Source organism: Oculina patagonica, chromosome 9, assembly GCF_052425735.1.
Source record: "Oculina patagonica isolate OP01 chromosome 9, crgOcupat, whole genome shotgun sequence".
Lineage (NCBI taxonomy): Eukaryota > Metazoa > Cnidaria > Anthozoa > Scleractinia > Oculinidae > Oculina > Oculina patagonica.
This window is the reverse complement of record NC_135766.1, coordinates 4,498,819-4,523,699: the sequence shown is the minus strand read 5'-3', so window position 1 is coordinate 4,523,699 and position 24,881 is coordinate 4,498,819. Positions and strand designations below refer to the sequence as shown.

The 24,881-nt window shown below is 37.7% G+C and overlaps 1 protein-coding gene across 1 annotated transcript; it reads right to left on the bottom strand.

The window, feature by feature from the left end:
* Positions 1–21,196: 21,196 nt before the first annotated feature.
* LOC144665318 (ficolin-2-like) lies at positions 21,197–24,881 on the bottom strand. The gene is made up of 4 exons (XM_078526549.1): positions 24,609–24,881; positions 23,732–23,852; positions 22,564–22,947; positions 21,197–21,482 (listed from the first exon to the last, which is right to left on the bottom strand). The coding sequence occupies exons 1-4, from the start codon at positions 24,813–24,815 to the stop codon at positions 21,226–21,228; spliced, it is 969 nt and encodes a 322-aa protein (XP_078382675.1). The 5' UTR covers positions 24,816–24,881; the 3' UTR covers positions 21,197–21,225.

Here is a 24,881-nt window from a genome sequence, read left to right as displayed (position 1 = left end):
TGGCGGCTGTTTTGACATTATGATGTAATTGTCACGTCATGTGACGTCATCTTCCCACGTGACGTATACCAAAAGATAGGTGTTTAGACATACTATATATTCCTTAAGTTTTATTGTGATTGCTTACATATTCTGGAAGTTACGGAGGTCTGAAAAGATCCAAAAAAGCCCGGTCTGAATAGGGTTAATAAATTAAGGTTTCCATGGAAACCGGTGTTTTTCGGGCTTGGCACTATATCTGAAAAAACTTCTGTTGGTGACCACTTTCATTGTGCCAAGTTTCATGCTTGTATCAAAAAGTGCACAATTCAAATAAAATTTCGAGCTAAGCCGCCGGACTATTATGACGAGCATAACTATTCAAGCCGCCCAAAGTACTGTGTTGTTAAGCTCACCTATTTCACAATGTTCCCCGGTATACCAAGCTTCGCAGCTGCATTTGTATCCATTAACACCATCAATGCAGCTTCCATTGTTCTGACAAGGATTACCGGCACAGTCGTCAATGTCTAGAATTGAATGAAATTGAATAAACGTTAGACTGACAGTATGCTAAAGGAAGGCCTTTATTAGTTTCGAGCGCCACCTAACTCAAGTTAGGAAGTTAGATTTTTTAAAATACTCGGACACCCAGTGAGGGGGGATGCCTTCGCAATTTTGAAAAGGTCCACAGTGGTCTTTTTTCAAAACGTGAAAACTAGTGTCCAGGTCAGCGCGGTAAGAACGCTGACCATGTCCCTTTAAGTCAATGAATAAGACTAGAGAAATAGGAAAAAAATATTATATTTTAAGAAGCGGTTTTAGTAAAGCACTGTAAATACAAAGTTTCCATTCGCCAAACATCTTTATCAAACTGGTCATGCTTTCAATAACACTCGAGAATCGTTCTGATCTACTTATCTACTAATTTCATATTCATATTCATACACGACTTTAGATCTCACCTGTACAATTCTGTCCATCACCAGTGTATCCAGGTTTGCAAGTGCAGTTATATCCACCATGGGTGTTATTGGAAACTACATTAACATCGCAAACGCGGTTTAAGTCTAGTTTCATATGAACGTTGCGGTCCTCCTTTCTTGTTTGTTTTCCTTTTCCTTCTCATTATTTCTCAGTTTTATATATTAAAAAAAATCTTTTCTTGGCACATCAAGTACATTGGGCGCGGCTTTTGCGATTTTTTAATGCTCGACATTTACTAAGATCTTACGTTAAATGCTAGTTTGCTACTTGTTATTACGCGTCGCTGCTGTTTGTCAAGGCATCTTTCATACTTACCATGCTCGCAGTGTTCCCCAGTGAATCCAAGAGTGCAGGAACATCGATATTTCTTGTATGTAAAACCGGACTGACAGGTTGCGTTGTTCTGGCAGAGCGGACGCCCGTTCTTCACACAGTTGTTCTAAATAAAGGAAACAGAAAACATATACATGTACATACATACATATGCAAAACCGGTACATATTTATGCCAATCCTGGAGATGAATAGAAGTTGCGAAAAAAATATACTGTATATTAATAGTTAAACTTTCTGAAATGTCCTTTTTAATTGTTGATCGCTTTTTACCTTTTCAACACTAAGTTCAAAACATCGATTCTTCTTAATTATTTCCATACATTTCCTTTAAGATTAGTTTTGAGAAATTGGCGGTACATCAAGACAATCAGATCCCTTTGCTCAGACTTAATATTTCTCCCTAAAACAACTGTCTGGTTTACACTTTGTTGTTGAAAGTTATGAAGACAATATGCGAGTAGCGCCCACTGCAATAGTAAACGGGTTTATAGATATAACGCCAGGCGTTGGGGAAATACTGTCTGTTCATCAGAGCAAGGAAGGTTCGATGTTGCAAGGACACTTGTCAATCACCCTTTGTATGAACTCGTTAGTTAATACTGACACACGGTGGGGGTGTTAGTGTGCAGGAAGGTATCGCAGCGGCATATAGTAACTACTACAAACCACATCATGTACACACAGAAGATAATACAGCAGGTTTATGTTGGAGCAAAAGCTTCCATCGTGCTACCGTGGGATGTTTCCCTGCTCCGCATTTTCTTCTGTGTGTACGTGTTGTGATTTTGTCCACACACATGTTGCGTGGCAGTTGCCCCTGCACAAGAACATACTCATTCTTGTGTCAGCACCTTAAACAAATGACGGCAAAAAGTGGGATGTTTAAGTACAAGAAGGTGTAACAACGTCATGTAGCTAGAACAAACCACATCGTGCACACACAAACGAAAATACAGCAGGGCCATGTTGGAGCAACAGCGGGATGGGTCGCTGTATCTGAACATTTTCTTGTGTCTATTCGTGTTGTCATTTTGTCCCTGCTACCAAGCGCTTTCGCCGATTGTCCCTGTACACGAACATGTTCCTTCTCGATTCAAGGGGTGCAGTTAAGCAAGTGATGGCAAAACGTTTATGAGTTTTATGCTTACTCACCTTCGCGCCACGATAATAGTAAATGGGGCTATTCACCAGGTCTTCGTCGTGCTCCATATGAGTGGAATTATTCAGTTCACATTGATGTGTTCCACTGACAGGATCTTTATTTTTAATGTTAAGACTCACGCAGGCGTTTTCCTTGTAGCAAAGATATTCACAGTCGTCCAAGCTCTTGACTGACATGGTTTTTATCGTGTGGTTCACCAAACGTCGCTCAGTATAGAAATAGTAGTCTGGAAAGTACAATTCACGATCCCATTCTGAAATTAAGAATAAATATGGAAATCAAACCAGCTTATAATAAATAATGAAAGTTTCAAAACAAGGCAAATTAACAAATGAATGAATAAATACAACAAACAAACACCATTTTGCACCTTCGGCACCAAAAAATGTTTCTGAATTGTATATATTTTGGTTGAATACAGTAATTGCATATGAGACCAACGTGAATTTTAAAAGTAAGTTTTTTTTTTTTCAAAAAATAAAGATACCAACTGGCTCACTTTTACTGACATTTTTTTTAGGAACATTTATCTAGGATGATTCAAAAGTTTAAAATGTGATCTATGGTGACCAATATAAGCTGTTATAAAGGAGCGATATAGCTTTGTTGTAAAGCTTGTAATCGTTATTTAAGTTCCAATAAGTTTCTTTGAAGAATTTTTCGCACGCTGAGTTTTTTAATATCCAGAGAGACAATTCGTGTACGAGCTTGAAGCCAAAAATAGACACTATTGTTGATATTAAAAATTCCTTTTAATCATGCCTGTGTGCCTGGATGAGTTTATGGGCTGTAAGCATTTTGAAGACCACACAATCCAGTTGAAATAAGTGAACAACAGAAATCGATTATTCGAATTGCATCAGCAACATCTTCTTATGAATGACGTTTCATCTCAAAATATCGGAAAATATTTACCCAGTGCTGAGCTTAGTTACGTAATTCTCCTTACTGATTTTCAAATATTCCTTTTATCTTTGGTTATGAGAATTAGGTAATATATTGCCAAATTTTGCCACCTGTTTGCTTGGACAATATGTTAATTGTGCAAAAAGAAAAAAAGATACGGATTGCAAGTGTCATTTACAAACGAGCCATAAAACGAGACCGAGTTTTCGTTCTGAAATCAGTGTGTAGCAAAAGCAGGAAACGTATTTTCCAGTTATGGAGTAAGGCTTTGGGGGCCTGACGACTGTCTTTTTTTTATAAACAAGTCCCTTGGCTTCAAGATAGAAGGGGCGTACGTTGCCATAGAAATAGGGAAATTACGCAAGACACGACGTATTTGTTAAAGCTCACGACTCAATTTTTTAAGCATCAGCTTGAAAGCCAGTAAAATATCTCTTGCAAAGTTTTTACAAGAAACGTTCGCATTACCTTATGTGCAATAGGTTTGACCGTTTAGTCAAGATACCTGAAAACTTCCTGTTCGGATTTGCATTTAAACAATCATCGCTGATGGTGTAAAATATTTATATTCCAAGATAAGTCACACAGCGGGTATTGATCAGGTTTAGCGTTTTACCCATCACAGTGTATAGCGCTTCGCGTGCGTGTTTTTCAAAACGTGCACGGAAAATTGAACTAATAAATAATGGATCGTTACTGTATATTAACGCGAATCTTCTTGCTAATAACTTCCTCAGTTGTTTTTCCATTAACAGCCAAAAAATCAGTGTTGTTTATTTTATGACTGCAAGTGGAAAAATATATAAGCACGATCTTTAAGTAATATGAAAGAAACTGATTAAGCTCAAAGCGCGCCATTACATACTACTTATTAACCGAGAGTGAGGTCATTACAGGGGAATCTCAGACCGAGATCTTGATGTATTGACCTCGCTGTCGCTCGGTCAATACATCAAGGTCGAGGTCTGAGATTCCCCTGTAGTGACCGAACGGACGAGGTTAATAAGTTATTTATTATATGGCCTTTAAGCACTATTCAAAAAAAAATCAAGGAAAAAAACACTGGAGGTAAAACTCGCTCTCGCTCTCGCTCTCTGTGGCTCTCTTCGTCGTTCATACTAAAGAAGTATCGGTATGCTTATATTTTTCTTTCAGTTATTGAAAAGATAGTTATATTTTGTCGGCATTTTTTGTTGTTTTTGCCCCCTCGCTAGTAGCTTTTACTCACAACTCAAAAAACCGTCGAGCCGAGAAAAATTTTCATAATGCCCGGTCATTACAAGAAAATAATGCCCGCTCAGCAGCCAATCAGAGCGCGCGTACTATTGTAGCCATATAATAAATGAAAATAATAACTGCATGAATTTGGCAAACAAGGCCGACGTGTGTACGTGTTTCACGATTGAATTCAGATAACAAATTTTGGAAAAGGATCCTCGCATATTACAAGAGACTTCAATGAGAATTCGAATAAGGTCTCTGTTTTTTTTTCTATTTTATTTTCTGTCTTCAATTTGACGTTTCCTTGACTTAAAAGGCATCGAGAGGTTGCCCGAACGATTTTCAAAGAGCACGAACTAAATGTCAGACACCATTTCATTCTAAGGAAAATATAGCGCCATCTATCTTCAGACGACAAATATAAAGTCAAGTCGATTTCCGCGTTCGGCAGTTTCTTGGCGTCTTAACGTAGAGATAAAGCAAGTTAAGGTTAGATTTATTTCGCTTAATTTCAACGACAGCGCATCATTTTGAAGAGCGAAAGGCTATAAAAGCAACTGCGTGTAGCACTTTGTCGCATCGCTTCCAAACTACGGCTGATCAGACTAGCTTAGCTCTAGTCTCGTTTTAGACGGTGAATTCTTAACCATCCGTAAGTCGTAGAATGTGTTAAATGGACCTAATTTAGATGTCACTTCCACTGAATGGAATATGAGAGTAATATTCCTTATTTAAGTTTTTTTGTTCTCCCGTCTCCTTGGAAATAAATTTATATTGTAAAAATAAATTTTATGGAAATTGCCGAAGCAAGGGAAGATTGAAAAAAGCAATACAGACTCCAAAAAGATATAGGTATCAATTTCCAAACCAACGACCATCATGTAGAGATAGATTAGTTTCCCACATTAAAACGAATTTCATAAACAGCTATCTTTAGTTAAGTTGAACAAAATAGATATAAAATATAAGATTGCATAATGCAAAATACCATTTTACAGATAAAAGGATAATTTTTCGAACTTACCCTGCGCGGCAGATGGATGAGGCATCATAGAAAAACATGATAGAAAAACGAAGAGCAGGAAATAGTTCATTCTCAAACCGCTGAGGATGTCTTCTGTTCTGTCGTCTCAAGAACAAGACAAGATAATTTCGAGTAAGCACTATTGCTGTCTAGTCGAAGCAGTAGCTCATGCTTACATCGACTAATGAAATATGGCATGTTTTGAAAGTCAGTTAACATATCACGTAACTGTCACATGTAAGCCAATAAAGTTCAGGCTTAACATAACAAGCTGACAACATCCGCTGTTTATAAGACTTCCCGTTTTAATTATGTATTTTAATACGGGAATAAAATATGGTTATTTAATTTGTTTACTTGCGTAGTTTTGTCGACCATACTAATTTAGAAAAGCCGTTCGATCGCAAGTATGAAGTTCTTCATATCTTTTCGAAATAAAAGGTACATTGAGTGTAACCCCCCAAAACAAGTCATTCTCACATTCGCACATTTCCACAGAATTCTAAAGGGTTTTGGAACTTTTGCAAAGTTATTTAGCATTAAAACCAGGGATCAAAGAGGAAAATAAAATGTAAAATTTCGATTTTACACATAAAAGCCTTCCTCAAAACCTGTCGCAACGAAAATTGTTCCAGATCGCTATTTAACCTCGACTTCAAAATATTGATTCGCTACAGTTGTTATTCACGTGAATTTGATGATTTATCAAAGATTATAGTATCCCTCGTTGATAATTTTCCATTTTCTCCTAACTTAATCGCTTTGTAATGTACTGGATATTGTAATAAGACACTGATAAGAAATATATTTTGAATATGATTAATATAGATATTTTGGAACAGCGGACAGGCCCATCAAGGAGTTGCCCGAATAAAATAATTAATGTTACTAATTATATAAAGAGCAAGAATAAAAATGATAAAGATTCCCAACATGGTTTACCAAAGGTTTTCTTACTCATTTTAAGCAGACCAAACAAAATTTAAACACCAGACGGTTTATTTGCCCTTTGATGCCGTCATTCTTTTAATATATTAATATTTCTATTCATGGAAGGTTCGCGAAACCGTTGTTTGGCGAATGCAATAAATAAACAAACTTAATTCCGCTTTTTTGAAAGACTAATTACCTAACAGGTCTCGTCTGTCTACCGAATATCGTATTATTCAGTTATCATTAGCAGGTCGGTAATTCTTGCAAAGCAGACAGTTTCTTTTGACGCCTTTCCCACTTTGCGTTTTGTTCAACAAAAGTTTATTCTGTATGTTTTGCAAAATAATTTAAAAATAACCTCGATTTACTTCCCTGGAGCCCGGTGATATAAATTGGCGTGTTAAAGCTTTTTTTGTTAAAAATTAACATATCCCTGTCATCGCAGCGTTTACATGGAACGAAGACATCTGCCCCAAAAGACAAATTACCGCTTTTAATTTCTGAAATTTTGAAAATGTTCGTTGCAAAGGGCACCGAAAAACCCTCTTTCAAGATAATTGATTATCGAAAATATTCACAGTTTTGACTTGACAGGCCATCATATACTTTATTGTGCGTTGCTATTAAAGGATCGACGCAAGTGTACTGGTACGTGCGCTTTGGCGTTTGAACATTTAAAATAAATTTGTAAAGTTTCTTCAGGCTAAGACTTTGCCTTAGCGACAATTTCTTGTTCTTCCTAAATTCTTGTGAGCCTTGTCGCACTCGCGAGAAGCTGCGTGTTTTATTTTACTTTTTTTTCTTGACAAGTTTTGGTGCTAGCCGTAACCCTTTGCGTGCCCATTTTGATCACCAGCTAATTTCTCCACATGATAATAAGCGTTCTGGTCAAAAGTTTAAGGTTAAGAGAACGATCACGATATAAGCTAAACGGACGTGACTGAGTGACAAACTAACAAACCTTTGTCTATGAACATTGGTGAAGAAAATGTGAAACTTGAAAATTGTACGGTTGAGGGAAAACGTTTTACAATAGTTCTCCATGACTGAACAAAATTTCGAAAAACAGCTATAAAATATTAAAGCGAAATTCACATAATATGTTTTGCCTTCAGGGATTTTTAATTTCGCTTTGACAATTCGCTGATGTCTAACACCGAATGAATTCTATTTAATTAAAGGCAAATGCTTTTAACGATGATAAATTCAACATTACTTTAAAACTTCGCCAATAGTGTTAATAATTGACAACTCTTCGGTACGATTATTAAACAACTTTTGTTAAACCAACCGTTTCTAAGACTTGCAGAATCTCTCGTGACACATTAAATATGTAATTGTTGTTATTCTTTGGCAGAATGCAAAACAGTATCGATCAACCACCTTCTATAGCAGAATTTTCCCACCGCATTTGTCGGCATAAAAGAAGACTCAGCGAGAAAAAATGCAAATGAGAGAACATCGATGGGCAGAATGCCGCAAGGACGTTTTGTTAAAATTAAGAGCAACGAACTAAAACTAATTCCAAGACGTTATAAACAAGCTAGGCAGGTGCTTTTTGAATATTTTAACATTGGTCGGTTTTCTCTATTGTTTTATCAAATACAACATTTTAATTTGACATTAGGCAAACACAATCAATAGCCAAATCGATATTCACGCCCATTTCTTCTATTTACGAACGAACTTGCCACTTTTGAAAATGTTCCGTCAAAATCGTTAACCTTGAAATGAAATATGAAACAAAAAATATTTTAATCGTGTTTCAAATGAATTTTTATTTCTTTTTTAAGTCATTTATGTTATGTAGTTTCGAGTACTCATTAGTGAGTTTAGATAGACAATCGGTAAACATTACCGCGTGGGTTAAGTATTTAAATATGTTTTTTAAATGATACTCCTACAGATCGTAGTCAGCTTTTTAAGCACAAATTTGTAAAAATGTAAAGATAACCTTGAAAATATGGCGTATTTCACACACTCTATATTAGTTTTGCAGATTATTAAAAATCACTTAGCATTAGGCATCGTAAATGACCTGCCAGGGTACTTATATAAACTTAAACGTATTTTTTTTTTCGTTTTCCTTTACGAAGACCTAAAATTAGTTTATCCTCATCACTAAGATGTAGCTTACGCAATATTGCAATATTTGTGAGAACCCGTTTGAAACATTGCCAGATCCAGACCTCGAACTATTGAGGCGGTAAACACTCAAACATTTTTAGCGGGGGAAGTCATTATTTTACTGAAGTTAAACGTCTTTTACCAAAAATAAGGACCCCTCGGGACCCACCCCTTGATCCGCCACTGTGGACACTGTGAAAGTTTGCAAAGATAGTGGGATATAAAACTCTTTCAGGCCCATCAATGAATTACCGGAATAAATGTTTCCAAAAAGCAAGAATAAAATTCCCAACATGGTTTGGCAAAAAAAAGTGTTTTTTTTTTAATCTTAAGCAGACGAAACAATATTCAAACATCATCCACCCTCACCACCCCCAACTCACCCCGGATACTCCCTATAGTGGACTATGCAGTGAGTAAGAAATAATGGCCACGGTCAAAACGCTGATTTTGCTCATACTATGTCAGTTTTAAGGCCTTGTTATGTAACTGAAAGCTATGGCGTTAGCTTCCTTTTACAAATATTCTATTTAACGGCAGAAAACCGCAAAAAACGGTCATCGCACCGGAGAAAGCTCAGATTTAACTTCTCGAACATCCGATTTTTTTTTTACTTTTCCTAACAGCCTACAAGAACACATCCCATTGCAGCACTTTAGTCACACAAGTCTTATTGGTGTTTAGCAGGAAGGTTAAGTCGAAGATCCCTGAGTTAGCAAGGCGTGAATACATCGACAGTGAAGCACGAGGCTGGGACAGGGGATGCAGTGATGAAACATAGGAGAGCTGACTATGCCCGATAAAAGGAGGGGAGCGCAGGAAAATAGTAGCTCTAGGCAATCAAGTTCTGGTGAAACAAATAACGAGCTTTCAAACACTTTCGAAGACACACCCTTCAAAGTCACCAATAAAAAATGGCAGATTCTACGGTTGCTATGGTCACCAGTGGCGTAATGAAAATACCCACAACTTGTTCAGCAATGATTGGACATTTTTTGAAATTATACTTGCAGCAGCAACTGTTAAATATTTATAGTACAGCGTATCAAAAAGGGGGGCTAAACTTCAACAACAATAGGTTTTGTTTTACGACCCATCAAAGTATAAAAGCTGGAAAGTGCTGGAAACCGTTATGAGCCTCCATAAACGATTATGACCTCCATTAATGTAATGGATGACCTCCATTAATGTAATAACTTAGTTCCTCAGTATTTAAGTGACTATTTCATTAGGAACTACAATGTACATGGCTACAACACTCGAAGGAAGGCTGACCTCCATCTACCTAAACCCAAGCTTAGCCTTGGCAAGCGTACTTTTAGATTTTCTGGCTCAGCCCTTTTTAACTCACTACCTTTAAAAAATTCAACAAGCTGCATCTCTCTCCTCTTTTAAAAATCTTGTTAAAGCCCACTTTTTCCATAGCTCCTAATTTACGATATTTATTTTTTTTATATACCAGTTCATTTTAATTACTTAACATAAGCTTTTAACTCTATTTTTATAACTATTTTAAACAATTAGATATTTTGTATTTTTAGAAATTGTATTTAGCAGGGCCCCTCTGGAGACCAGCCTCTGTGCTGAATGGGCCACCCTGCGTAAATAAAGTTTTACCCTTACCTAACAGGAATGGAACAATTTGAGATATTTTAGCTTAAATATGAACTTTGTTGAAAGAAACGGAGCACCGAACAGTGAACTTGTTAAAGGACACTGTCATCAGTTTCACTTCAAAACCCAACACATGATATGGAAACTACGAATAGCGTTCCAATTTTGTTAAAAATAACTATGCAAGTGTGCTTAAATGATAAACAAGTGATTTTATTGTGATGCCATCAGGAATTTTAAATCTCAACTTGAATAAGTCAGGCTGATGTTGGTACACCTACAAATTATTATGGCTCCCTTCTTTCTTCCACAACAGTTTACTTTATATCTCCATCTTGATGTACTAGGTGCATTTCATGTACGAGAAGACCCAATCGCCAATTTTAGTACTTTTTACCGAAAAGCTTTAAAATCCCCGTGATAGTGTCCCTTTAAAGAATTATTCCAATCATATTGATGTTTGTTCACCATACCATGCTGATTAGTACTTAAATTCAAAAGAGAGATGGGCTGTAGTATGTCTTGGGCTGTCCGTGGCTGCATGCGACAAGTATTATGGTATTATGCGATAGACTGTCATAAGCTAGAAAAAAAACACGTGTGCGTGAAAACGGCGGGTAAAATTTATACTGTCTTGAATGCGTCTTAAATGCAGATGAAAGAGTGTTACAGAAAACGATACGTGTGGACGCGAATTGAAAAAAAAAAGGAAAAAATTCGTTTTCAAAAGAAAAAAATTTGGCATCAATGCCCTCGGGCAAAATGTGTTATCCTCTTCCGCGTTTAGCCTAATTCTTTTTCTATAAACCGTGAAAGGGGCTATTGAAATTGGTGAAGGATGGATGGATACAAATAAACAAACAAACAAAGAGGAAAAAACTGTCAATGAACAAACAACTTTAATTTATTGTCATCTTTATCGTTACCGCAAATACTTGCTAATTTAGAATACCTTCCTATAAACTATTTTGGTGCAGTTATCATGTTCCTAATTTAATCCCAAATAGTGTTCACCCTAATCTAAAATCTGTCATCGTTGTTCCAGCCCTTTGAAATCGCTTAGTTCTCCAAAGAACGCTAGGAAGTGTAGTATTTTAAAACGAAAAAGACTTCTAATATATTTAAAACGATTGAATGGAACATTATACATAATTTTTAAAGCAATAATTTATTAAAACATTTGTCAACTGAAACTTAACTCAGTTCTACCTGGTTTGACTCAGCAGCAACAATATTCACTTTACCATACATTCTGAGTACTATCTCTTTACTCCTTAACTAAAAGCTTACAGCTTATTAAAAAAAACATATTTAGACTCGGTCAAATTAAAGTGCCTTAGCAATTTAATTTTAACTAGCTTGCTAAAAATAAGTAACGAAAGGACGAACTACAACAACCAAGAATAAAACTATCGTTTCTGTTGAAAACTTTTGCCATATATATAAATACAACACAGGTTTACAAACAGACAGAGCTGACGTCATTTCCGCAAATATAATAGAGTTTAATGCGATTTATTATATATTGAAGCTTTTGTGTGTATTTTCATTGATTCAGAGCATTTAGCTTATTCACACTGACATAGAATTTTAATGTCATATCTAAATACAATTGGATTATGTTTGCAAAAAATGACCTCAGTTCTACAGATAATAGAGTGTAGATACAGTCAACTCTCGTTATAGCGGACACGGTCGGGACGTCGTTTAGTTTCTGTTAAAGCGAGAGTCCGTAGTAGAGGGAGTCATTTCCAGTCAAACATTTTACGCCGGTGATCTGGATTTTGTCCGTAATAGGGAGTGTCCGCAATAGCGGGGTGTCCGCAAGGTGAGAGTTGACTGTAATAGCATCATGTGGCATTATGCAAACGCCGCCTTTTCCCTCTTTGGTAGTTTGTATTGTCAGTGAGAGAGAGCGGAGCGGTGGCTGAATCATCCAGATTCGCCACAGTAATTGGAAACGATATGCAAAGATACTAGGTAATAAGTACGCGGGAAAAAAAGAGAAAGAAAGATAGCACTGGAAGTTCTAAACGACTACCTGGAAGGAAGAAGACAAACGAACCTTAATGAACCTTAATGACTAATAAGACAATTATCGGCTTCGGTTTTCGCATGATGGCGACATTATCGAGACCTCGGCTCATTGTTTTGTGTCATCTTCTGCGGCCAGGAAAACGCAAATCTCGACCTTGATTCATTTTATCGCTATCGCTCAACCTCATTCAACATGTGATTGTTAATGATTATTCGTTGCATTTTTCTCATCCATTCCATTGGCCAAGAGCCCTGCAAGTGACTGCCTACAAATGATGGTCCGCTAATGCGCATTAGCGTCTGACAGTGATTTTGCTGCAAATAATATTCTGTCCATATGTAGTTGTGCCCACTTCCATGACAACTCGTCGTTGAGTGATTTTACCTACACCAAAAACAAACTAAGTGATCGAATAATAACACAAGTATTGAACACAGTTTTAAGTTTGTCAGTTTTTTTTTTTAGATAAAGCAGTTTATTGATTAACACTGACTTACAATACATTACAATACATAGCTTACTTACAATTACAATACACTACAATACATAGCTTACTTACAGAGATAGTTTGTCAGTTTCATTCTCGCAGATCAACTTTTTGACTCAACCTTCGGCAGTAAATTTGTTTAATTATTAGTACTAGTATCATAATTTGATACAACCCAGCTGATCAAATCTAGTTTACACAGTATTTAAAGAAAAAAAAACTGCTCCATTGGGTACACGATTTCTTTTTCGGAAGCAGCATAGTATAAATGAACTGAAGCGTTAATACTACTTTGCCCTGCCCAAGCCAAAAGCAAAGCTTAAAACTTAAAAAGCTGGAATTATTTACCTGATGCCTGGAGTGCTAAAGAAAGCTTAGCTGCCTTCAATAGGGAACTGAAGGCCATTAAAAATATAGCTATTGCAAATAGAAAATTGTAAATAGGCTAGTGCATGTATATATTGTAAATATTTTGTATATTGTAAATAAGTTTAGTTATTTGTAGTAAATAATAAAGATGGTAGATTTTAAGCTCGGTGATAAATAGTGAAGAAATTATTCTACATGACACGAGCGTGGGACAAAGAAAAAAATCGAGTCCCCGACGGGAATCCAAACCATGGCCTCCCAGATACCGGTTGGGCGCTCTAACCAACTAAGCTACGTGAGACTCGCTTCGTTCGATTCCCGTCGGGGACTCGATTTTTTTCTTTGTCCCACGCTCGTTTCATGTAGAACAAGACGCCTAAAGCTTAACCCTATCCAGACCGGGGGGGGGGGGGCGGAAAGTGCCCGCGCCGACTTTGAACGCTTATAACTTTTTTTAATATTCAACCAAACGCTGCCAAACTTTGAGACTTTATCTAAAATTTATCTGGGAATAATTTGGTAGGGTAGGTTGTTGTGTCAGGAACTTGACGTCACCATGGCAACGTCATTTTGACAGGCATGTTTTCCCAAATTTGTAATTTTCCTGTTTCTATTAATGAAAAATAACTTTATGGCAATTATTTTCATCTGTTTACGGGTTTTAAGCACATTTTTATTGGTTTTGAGTATTTTCCAGTAATTTTGGGCGGTTTTCTGACGTTTTGAAAAAATTCGAAATCCAAGATGGCGGATCCAAGATGGCGGCTGTTTTGACATTATGATGTCATTGTCACGTGATGTGACGTCGTCATCCCACGTGACATATAGCAAAAGATAGATTTTGGGACATACTATATATCCTGTAAGTTTCATTGTGATTGCTTAAATATTCTGGAAGTTACGGAGGGGGGGCGGAATCCGCCCCCCCCCCCCCGGTCTGAAAAGACCAAAAAAGCCCGGTCTGAATAGGGTTAATGCTTAAAACCGGGCGGTTGATGTTTAACTACTTTATTAGACAAGTACAGCAAAAACTTTTAAATACCATTTAATTTATATTGAGTAACACGCAAGTCTGTGGATTGCTTGTCCATGCTTGGACAAATTCCTGCTTAGGCCTTCAAATTTTTATTTTTCCTCCGAATACTGAATAACCTAGGTATTGAAAACGTTTTGTGTGCAATCTTGAATAAATGAACTCAAACCAGTTAAATGGCAGTACAAATGATCTCCGACCGAAACAAACAAACAATTTCGTTAAAAACTAAGACGTGTTTTTACATGTAAACATTTTTAGAAATGTACCACACCAAAAAAATGGGAATAAGAACAAGATAAGAAAGCTTTTCAGCTTTCAAACATGCAAGCTCTTCACGTCAATTTTGGGAAGCAGTCACGCAAACGCAAGTTCTTGATTGCGTAATTCATTGCAGGTCATTTCTCCATCGCCGTTCGGTTCCGACTGAAACTCAAAACCCTTGAATGAAAAACAAAAAAATATATATTTTATATTCCTCGCTAAAAAGAGCGGAGTAACCAGAAAATTACAGTATTGGCTCCTGCTCGAATAAAACGAGTAACATAAATAATAATAAAAAAAAACGAATAAAACGAGTCAAATATCAAGAATAACAGAAAAATTTCTTAACAAAATTACAAAAGAAAATAAAAAGACTAAAAAAGGGCATGCATTAGACCACATGTATTAGATAAGAGATGCTGCTTAAAATCTTAACTAAATGTGAAAAAAAAAAGGTTCAAGATGAGGCGAAGAAACATTTGAATTGCATTAAGAGAATGTATCCTTAAGATCCACAAACTTAATTTGGCTCATTAAATAGAATTCGCTCAAAATCTCTCCAGTAATTTCTTATTATAAGTAAGTAACAAATATGGAATTAGACTGGAGAAAAATTGTTTTCTTTATGAAATCTGGATAAAAACTTTTTACACATCCTGGTAGCCTCGACGGCCATTGGCCGGATCGTGAAATTTGGTAAAGTCCAACCATTCGCTCTAATACAAATATTGCAGCTACATCGCTAAAATACCGATACTTGTGAACAACAAGTCTTGGCCTTTTAAACTGGATGAACCGCATTGAACAACTTTGATTATCAAGAAAGAGACGAGGATCTTAATTTTGGCTATTTTGGACGTTAAAGGCCAGCTCAAATTTTCCTTAACTTTATGTAGTAAAATATCAAAAGTGGCTCGTACTCACAAGTTAAACTGCATATCAGCGGCAAGCTCCATCCTTCCACTCTGAGAATATGTAAAAATATTTGGCCGTTCTCTACTCCTTCGATTGTTGACAAGGGGCGAAACAAGTGCTACTCGGCGGATTTCGCCATGTTGTCATCATAACAATTCGAACCAACTTCAGTACCAAAAAGAGGAAAATTTTGTTAGATCACTAGTACTGTACATTTATCTCGCAGCGAAGGAAGAAAACACCTTGCAATCCGCTTTAATCTGAACGGAAATTATCACGTCGAGATAGTCCATTTTACAGCAACTTTTACAGCCACATATCGATCTTCTACTGCACGCCATCTTGGTTTTAACTTCCGCTGACCAGTTTAAACGGTCAGTATAAAACATGGACTGCGGACTGCGGACTGCGGACTGTGTATAAAACACGGACTGGGGTATAAAATGAGGACTCAAACTGTGGACTGGGACTGGACTGCGGACTGGGTATAGAATACGGACTACGGTATAAAACGCGGACTGAGCATATAAAATGCGTTTAAAAGCGAATAACGACATCCCTTCAAGGATGTATACTTGAGCAAAACAATTTAGCTACAGGTTTTTTACTTTAACAGCAAACCGCAAACAGCCGTTTAAGGTTAGTTGTTTGGCGTTTGAGGTATCATAAATTCCACCGGTTTAGCTAGACGTCTCCAACCTCGAGCAAATTCGCGTAGAAAACAAGTTAACTAAAAGGAAAGATGACTTGTCAAATTCTAAAATTCAAAATTACCAGTAATCCGGTCTAACGCCGCTTTTTTATTGACGGTTGTTGAAGGCGGCACGAAGAAAAGCACACAAACTGCTCGTCAAGATTCACCGCAAAATCAAAATTTATTTTTTCTTTCACGATAAATACAATTCTCTCAAAAAATGCTCTGCTCGGTATCTGTGAAAGAAGACGCTTACCTTAATTAACGCTCACATCGTTCTTGAAATTTGACTGGTTCGCCTTCAAAACATTCGTCCGTTCCACTGGATGTTTTTTGAGAAATATACGGTGAGTTTCCGAGAATTTACTTGCGAGCTTTCCGCTGCCATATTGGATTTTTGACATATACAAGTGCTTGTTTTTCAAAAGAAGACAAAATGCTCAATCTGCACTCTTTCAACTTGAATTTTTTCTCTGCGTCTAGACAAATAACTACTTCGGATATCTATAGCATCAATACGTGAGATAACTAAAAAAAATAAAAGAGAAGAAACCTTGAGGGAAATCACCAACGTAAAAAGCTACCTTTTGCCGTCGAAAACGTACGTTGAAAACTTCAAACGTGACCCCTGGGCCTGGTCACGTGATTCCTAGACCTTTGCGATTTGACGTTTATAGCCGAAAACCTGAATCTAAATGTCTTTATTGTTCGTGCCAAAACTGTGCGGATGATTCATGTAACGCAACGGCGTATGTGACGTTTGTTATGGTTGTCGCCCCGTATTGCACTGTTGTTTGTTATCAAAGATAGTGAATAAATCTTGTTCAAAGTTTACCGTTTCGTCTTCCGTTGAACTTGTAGGGATTCACTACGAACAATTATGATCTTCCTCTGCAAAGTTCCTTAATACAGTCAAAACAAGCTACCTTACGGAGCCCCTTACAGTCAAAACAACAAAAGAGTAAATTATTTCGTTTAGGAATTTTATTTCTTTAACATTCCATTTTCGAAATGAATTATTCCTTGTTAAAACGGCAGCTCGATGTTGCGATTCAAAACTCCGGTTCCTAACTCGAATGTTGAGAGGATTATCGTCTGGCTTCACGTGACAGACACGTACGAATTTTGCCGAAATTTGCTTGTTTTCGCTACACTAACACACGGTTTGTTTTCACGTTTCGCCATTCGCTTATTCAACACCCCTCAGGGCCTGTTTATATGGAGGAGAGTTGTCCCTGGCAGGAGGGTTACTCTCTCCCCCGAGCCATCTTTTGCCGAGCGTTTAGATGAGAAAGTTGTCCCTGTTGACCGAGCCAAAACTTGGCCCTCTCGGTTCATAAGATTGGCGAGAGTTGTTTTGAAACATCTATTATGTCTGCTTTTTTTAAAATCAGGAACGCTGAATCGTCGACCAAGACCATTTTTTGGACTAATTTACCGCCGACTTTGATTTCAATTTATCTGCACTTTTGTTTTTGCTGATTTTAGCGTTTGCGCATGCTTCGTATGTGTCAACTTGTCCCTGGTAGGCGAGGCAAAAATAACCAAACTGTTTATATGGAAAAAAGTTGGCTCGCTCCCCAGGGTCACCCTCCCTTCAAAGCGAGTGACCCTCCACCCAGGGTCACCCTGCCCCCCGAGTCAACTTTGCAATTTCTCATATAAACGGTTCGCAGCTATTTATAAAGAAACGTATGAAAAGCTCTCTCGCCCGGGGTGGCTCGGTATGGAGGGTAACCCTCCTACCAGGGACAACTCTCCTCCATATAAACAGGCCCTCAGACTCCTGTAATACCAAAAAGAGGTACGAAATTTCAAGTACAGAAGAAGCTAAAAAGTTCTACTGGCAGAAGAGAAAAACATACGGGGAAAAACGTCTGACCCGGTTTTCATTGTCATGCAAATTAGGATTGTTTGTCAAATTCTCACGTGCCTGCCGCTCCCGGGGGGGGGGGGAATACTCAAAAAAGTTTTATACGGGGAGGCTCCGCCCCAAGTTCTAACCCCTTACCCTTTCATATACCATTTTTGACAGAAATTGTACCCCTTTCGTATACCTTTAACTGAAAAGTTATCCCTTTCATATACCTAAGAGACATGGCGTGGACTTAAAATAGGACGTTTTCTTGTCATTTTTATGAAGCGCCTATTAAATTAAAATAATACAGCCATAAATTGCGTTTGTTCGAAATATTTTAATTAAAGGCCCTTTTAAATAGCCAAATGACAGATTTCCATACCCTTTCATATAATTAAACTCGTGAAATCCCTACCCTTTTATATACCTGAAGCCTGAAAAAGGTACGCCTTTCGGGCGGAGCCTCCCCGTTTAGGCCATTATAGGGAGTACCCCCCCCCCCCCCCCCCACCCCGGGCTACCGCTTGAGGCTGGCCAGATATACTGAGATATAGAGTTGAATGATGATAACTAACTCGAACCTTCAAGGGAGATCGAAACAGATTTGAGATATCGGGAGTTCGAATTAGCAAGGGTAATAAATTATTAGGGAAAAAACCACCTGGAGGATCGGAGAAGGTTCGAGTTATCTGTAATGAAATCGACAACATTATATAAAGTTTTGAGTCGAGTCTCCACTGCAACTCCGATTCAAGAATCAAAGACTAAAACGAATGAAACAAACACAAATTTTAAGTTCCTCACAATTGGAGGAATTTTAAGTTGTTTTGACAGTACTTTGCTGTAACCTACGAGCAGGCTTTCTGCAGGAAAAAAGGCTAACTTTATCGAGCTAGCCTTGCTTCTAGTTATTTTTAACATCAGGTCACGTTTGGTAGCATTTTGCATGCTTAGTCTGCATTTTATACCGCAGTCCATGTTTTATACCCAGTCCGCAGTTTGAGTTCGCATTTTATACCCCAGTCCGTGTTTTATACCCAGTCCGCAGTCCGCAGTCCGCAGTCCGCAGTCCATATTTTATACTGACCGACTAAACTGGTCAGCGGATGTTAAAACCAAGATGGCGTGCAGTAGAAGATCGATATGTGGCTGTAAAAGTTGCTGTAAAATGGACTATCTCGACGTGATAATTTCCGTTCAGATTAAAGCGGATTGCAGGGTGATTTCTTCCTTCGCTGCGAGATAAATGTACTAGTGATCTAACAAAATTCTCCTCTTTTTGGTACTGAAGTTGGTTCGAATTGTTATGATGACAACATGGCGAAATCCGCCGAGTAGCACTTGTTTCGCCCCTTGTCAACAATCGAAGGAGTAGAGAACGGCCAAATATTTTTACATATTCTCAGAGTGGAAGGATGGAGCTTGCCGCTGATATGCAGTTTAACTTGTGAGTACGAGCCACTTTTGATATTTTACTACATAAAGTTAAGGAAAATTTGAGCTGGCCTTTAACGTCCAAAATAGCCAAAATTAAGATCCTCGTCTCTTTCTTGATAATCAAAGTTGTTCAATGCGGTTCATCCAGTTTAAAAGGCCAAGACTTGTTGTTCACAAGTATCGGTATTTTAGCGATGTAGCTGCAATATTTGTATTAGAGCGAGTGGTTGGACTTTACCAAATTTCACGATCCGGCCAATGGCCGTCGAGGCTACCAGGATGTGTAAAAAGTTTTTATCCAGATTTCATAAAGAAAACAATTTTTCTCCAGTCTAATTCCATATTTGTTACTTACTTATAATAAGAAATTACTGGAGAGATTTTGAGCGAATTCTATTTAATGAGCCAAATTAAGTTTGTGGATCTTAAGGATACATTCTCTTAAAAATTTTGAATCCTTAAAAGCAGTGAAAATACTGATGCCGTGATAAAATTTAATTAATTATACGCGCCGAAGGGCAAGTTTTCATTTTTGCCGTCTATTATTTCACACGATGGCTTTACCGATTTACATTCCATTCTAGTTTGAAGAAATTATTATATTATTACTTTGCATTTCCATTTTGTTTTGTGAGTTCTTGAAAAGCGTGCAAGTAAAGTTTTTACATCAAGAACAAAATAAGGTTCTTTTGTTGTGTAAACATTCAATTCGTCTGTGACACACGACTTTGTCGGCCCAACTGTACACGGATGGAAATAGACAAAATGGACACAATTCTTGCTAAATGAAAAGCGTCTTCAAAGTAGAGTCTGGAGCCGTTTTTAAATGCAGGAGCTTGCTGCAAAAACATCGACCTCAGCGACCTGTCGAAACAATCACCGGTTTTGGACTCCAGTACTCGCTTGAGTTGAACGCTTGAATAAAAACACAAAAATATATCTTTCACGTTTAACAGAAATCGGGGTATTAGATAAAATTTTAATTGCTCCAGCTGAGTAAATATCAAAAGTGCGGGATCTGAATCCTGGCCAAGAAAGCGGTCGAGTGAACTACTACGACAAATAACGCAAATATGTAAACATCAACATGGTGCCTCAATCTATAAATAGATGCCGTGTTCGTTTCAAAAGCCCAAAAAGGCAACTATTAAATACAAATGTGAAAAAATAAAAAAGAACATGAAAGCGTTTTAGATGATTTTTTATTCAAGATGGGGTAAAGAAACATTTTAAAAGGCAAAAAGATTTAGAAAATTTCAAAAACGTGAAATTTTGCATGCCGTGGTAGAATTTAATTACATGTATTAAATTACCCGCGCCAAGATTTCATTTTCATTTTGCAGACCATTTGTTTTACTTGCTGGCTTTGCGGATACCTTCACACATACCATCATAGTTCGTAGAAAAACTATACATTACCATTTTGTTGACTGAAGTCTTGGGAAGTGTGTAAGTAAAGCTTTTACATCAAGAACAAAAATAAGATTATTTCGCTGTGCAAACATTCAATCGTCTCTGATACGCGACTTTGCCGGCTCAACTGTACACGGATGAAAATGGACACAATTTTTTCTATTAAATGAAGAGCATCTTCAAAGTATTCCGGCTTAAAAATTCTCTGGCTACCAGCCCTTTTTTTAAAAGCAGTTATGCGTGAAGCTTGCTGCAAAATCATTGCGTGACTGACGTAGCAGTTTTCAAAAAAAAAAATAATAATTCCTTGGACGTGTCAAAAAAATCACCGGTTTCGCAAACCAGTACTCAAACGCTTGAATAACACAAAAATATATATTTCACGCTTAAGAGAATTGAGGGTATTAGATAAGCTGATAGATGAGATCTCTAAAAATCTACCGGTCTGATCTTCATTTCAGCTCGTGTAGCTGAAGTATGCGAATATTCCTCCCACCTAATACTATCACCCTCCCGATATCTTTCGGAATGATAGGCACCATTTAGGTTACTTTTGTGACAATTTTTGTACCACCAGGCACCTTTGTTTTTGATAGCACAATTACCATCGGCATTCAAGTCGTTGTCTTGATCTTTCGTTGTAAATTGACTACCATTGTGAAAAGTCAGCGAATCTCTGGCGGTTCCTAAACCAAATAAAACAGAAACCTTACTCAAGCTAGGCAAAGAGCAGTTTTCAATTGAGTGTCGACAAACCAAAAGCAAAGTAATTACATAACTCTGGCCAATCACAAAGGACAGAGACAGTCCAGTAAACCAATCAAAACTCAAAGCAAATACACATAGCTGGCACAAAGTGCGGCAAAACCTGTGCGAGCGAGACACGATTGGTTTTAGTGTTAGTTCTGATTGGCTAAAAAAGTAGCGAGATATTTTTAAACCAATCACTAACCGTAGTAATGCAAAACCAAAGTAAAAGGCAAATAACTTTTAACGCTAAAGTGAAAACCGCCCTAATGCAAGAAACCATTACCATTACCATTTACCATAACAACTGAGTTCATATGTGACTTACAACATGCACACTGTTATGACCAGTTTTGTCGAGGAGTGAAATTGTGTGCAAGGAAGTAATTATATATGTTGAGCTTGCTAGAAGTATGAGAAGGAACCGGCGGGGTTGGGCTATATATGTATATATGTGCAGCAGGATGGGATTTTGACGCCTGCTAAAATAGTGCATAACTATTGACCACTTTGGTCTAAAATAAAGTATGGTTTGTGCACTCTGGTCAGCAATTACTGTAGGTATAATTATTAAAAGAAACTATGTTATGATTGTTATTTTTGATTTCTTGAAAACTGAGACTTAATAACTTTGGGAATTTGAAGTCCTCAAGTGTTTAGGCAAATCGACGCAGTTCTCGGGCTGCTTTTGTCTGAAATGGGGCACCAACTTTTGGGACAACTTTGAAACAGGCTAGCAAAAATTGTATATTTTGGTCCGAGATATGTTTACGGTTTCAGGAAACGCGCAACGCACCCGAGCCCAAGATTTCGAAGAGTACCCCGGGATGTCCGTCAGTGACACAGAGCTTCGGGTTCTATCATTTTTAGGACAGTCACCAAAGTCGGTTGTGTTACTGACTGGCTCGTTTTTTCCCATCCATAAACACTCTCTACCATGAAAGAAGAATTCACAAAGCACGTTTTAATATTAGGAAATGCCTGCAGTGAACGCAATTATTGATTATGATGAGAACTAACCTGTCGTTAAGTAATTTCCTACACTCAGCTGGTATCTAGTGGCCTCACTCCCAATCGCAAACGAATCGTACTCGGCGTAAACCGTGTTCCCATCAATGTCCAAATCAACACGAAGCATGTATCGTCCACTGCTAGTCAGGCGGTTTATCTTATCAAATCCGAGCCAGAACTCGCCATTCAGGTAGCCGAAGCCGTGTTTGTAGTCGGCCCAGCCACGGTAAAAATTAACCGAGCCATCCACTCTCTTCTGGAACACTGTCCAGCCGCCTCCAGCTGTTGTTTGGTCACAGAACACATCAAAGCCACCTGAACCATCAGGGTTGATTGAATACACACCACTGTTTCGTTCTCCAAATTGGTAACGGTCGGCACAGTTTGCGAAAACTGTGGGAAAAAGATTCCAAGCCAGTTGCTTTGAAAAACTATTCAATTATTGTTATGATGAGCATGATGAGAATGCAACAGCTAGGTCTTTTTCATCATTGTAGAAATATCTCTGCTGCAGCCAAACAAGGTTTATATATAAATGACACTATTTAAAGTGTAGCTACATTTTTCACGCGTTATCTGTCTCCTAGATACTGTTCAAGGATCGAAACACTGGTTTTGCTTATCCCTAGCCTTTTTTGTTTCCTTTAAAAGGGAATTAAGAAGTCACGAATACCAGCAGAAATAGTAACAACACAGGCCTATGGTCACTACATAAACTGAAAGACTTTCGTCCTGTTTAACGTGGCACACATTATCACTTCATATATCTGTTTTAGCATCGTGAAACAGACGCGGTTTCAGTAGAAAAAAAGACAAGTTCGAAGTCAACTTAGAAAGCAATTACAATACAACCTTCATTATTTGGAACACCTCGAAACTTGGATATAATTATGATATACCTCCCCCCCCCCCCCCTCCCTGCCAACTTTCCTTCACCATATAGAGACATATAAATGTATACATAGAAAGTGCAAACCAACGTAAATGGATCGGTAGTTTTTTAGTCTGTGTTTTTCCTTTAATTATTAAAGATAAAATTTGCTGTAAATAGTTAAACTGACCGTGGACACTCAAGGCACTTCTTGATCTCTATCAAACACACTAAAATTATCGAGCAAACAGGATGGCGATGAAGTACATCAATATCGTGCGAACGAGCGACTACTCATTAGCGTACCTTTCTCGCAGTGTTCGCCCCAAAATCCAGGAGTGCACAAACATCGATATCCTTTGTCTGTAAAACCGGACTGACAGGTTGCGTTGTTCTCGCACAACCACCGACTCTTCCCACAGGAGTTCTTAAACAAGGAAACAGGAAAAAAATAATATAATTTGAATGTCCTTAGCTCAAAGTTCAAAATATATGCTGGTTGAGGAACATTTTTCTTAACGTTATTTCTGAGAATTTGATGTTGAACTGGGTGAAACAACTAGGCAAAAAGTTGTTTTTGTCGTCAACGTGACATATGTGCTAGACAATAAATACACCCATCTTTCATTGTTGTATAATTTCAGATTATGTCATATCTGGCACCCTGATACTTTAAAACTACAGTCAACTCTCGCCTTGCGGACACCCCGCTATTGCGGCCACTCGCTATTACGGACAAAATTCAGATCCCCGGCGAAAAAGGTTTGACTAGAAATGACTCCCGCTTTTACGGACTCTCGCTATAACAGACACTAAACGACGTCCCGAGCTTGTCTGATATAACGAGTGTTGACTCTTATGGAAAAGCCGTTAATTTCGGCCATAATAGAGACCTTAAGTTCAGACGTTTTTTTAGCCACGGACTTCAAGTCAACCGAAAGACGGATGTTTAAGTTTTTTGGTGTAAACTTTTACCTCCAAAAATAAGTTAGAAAGCCTTTGTTTTAGCACTTACATTTTGAATTAAGAGAACAACAAGTCGATAATCTGCGCCAAAAACGAAAACGTTTCGCATCTGGTTACCGTCCGTTGTGCAAAAGCGTTTGTGCCTACGCTTTTTTTTTTGTTTAGACAACTGAAGGTAAAAATCATTAACTTTGATGTGTGATGGTAATAATATTACCTTCGCCCCGCGATAATAGTAAGATGTGTCAGCAATAAGGTCTCCGTCGTGTTCCATGTGAGTGGAATTATTCAGCTCACATTCATGCTTTTCACTGTTAGGATCTTTATTTTTAATGTTAAGACTGACACAGGTGTCATTCAGGTAGCAAAGATATTCACAGTCGTCCAAGCTCTTGACAAGCAGAATTTGTATTGTGTGGTTCATTAAACGTCGCTCAGCATAGAAATAGTAGTCTGGAAAGTAGAGTTCACGATCCCATTCGGAAGAAAA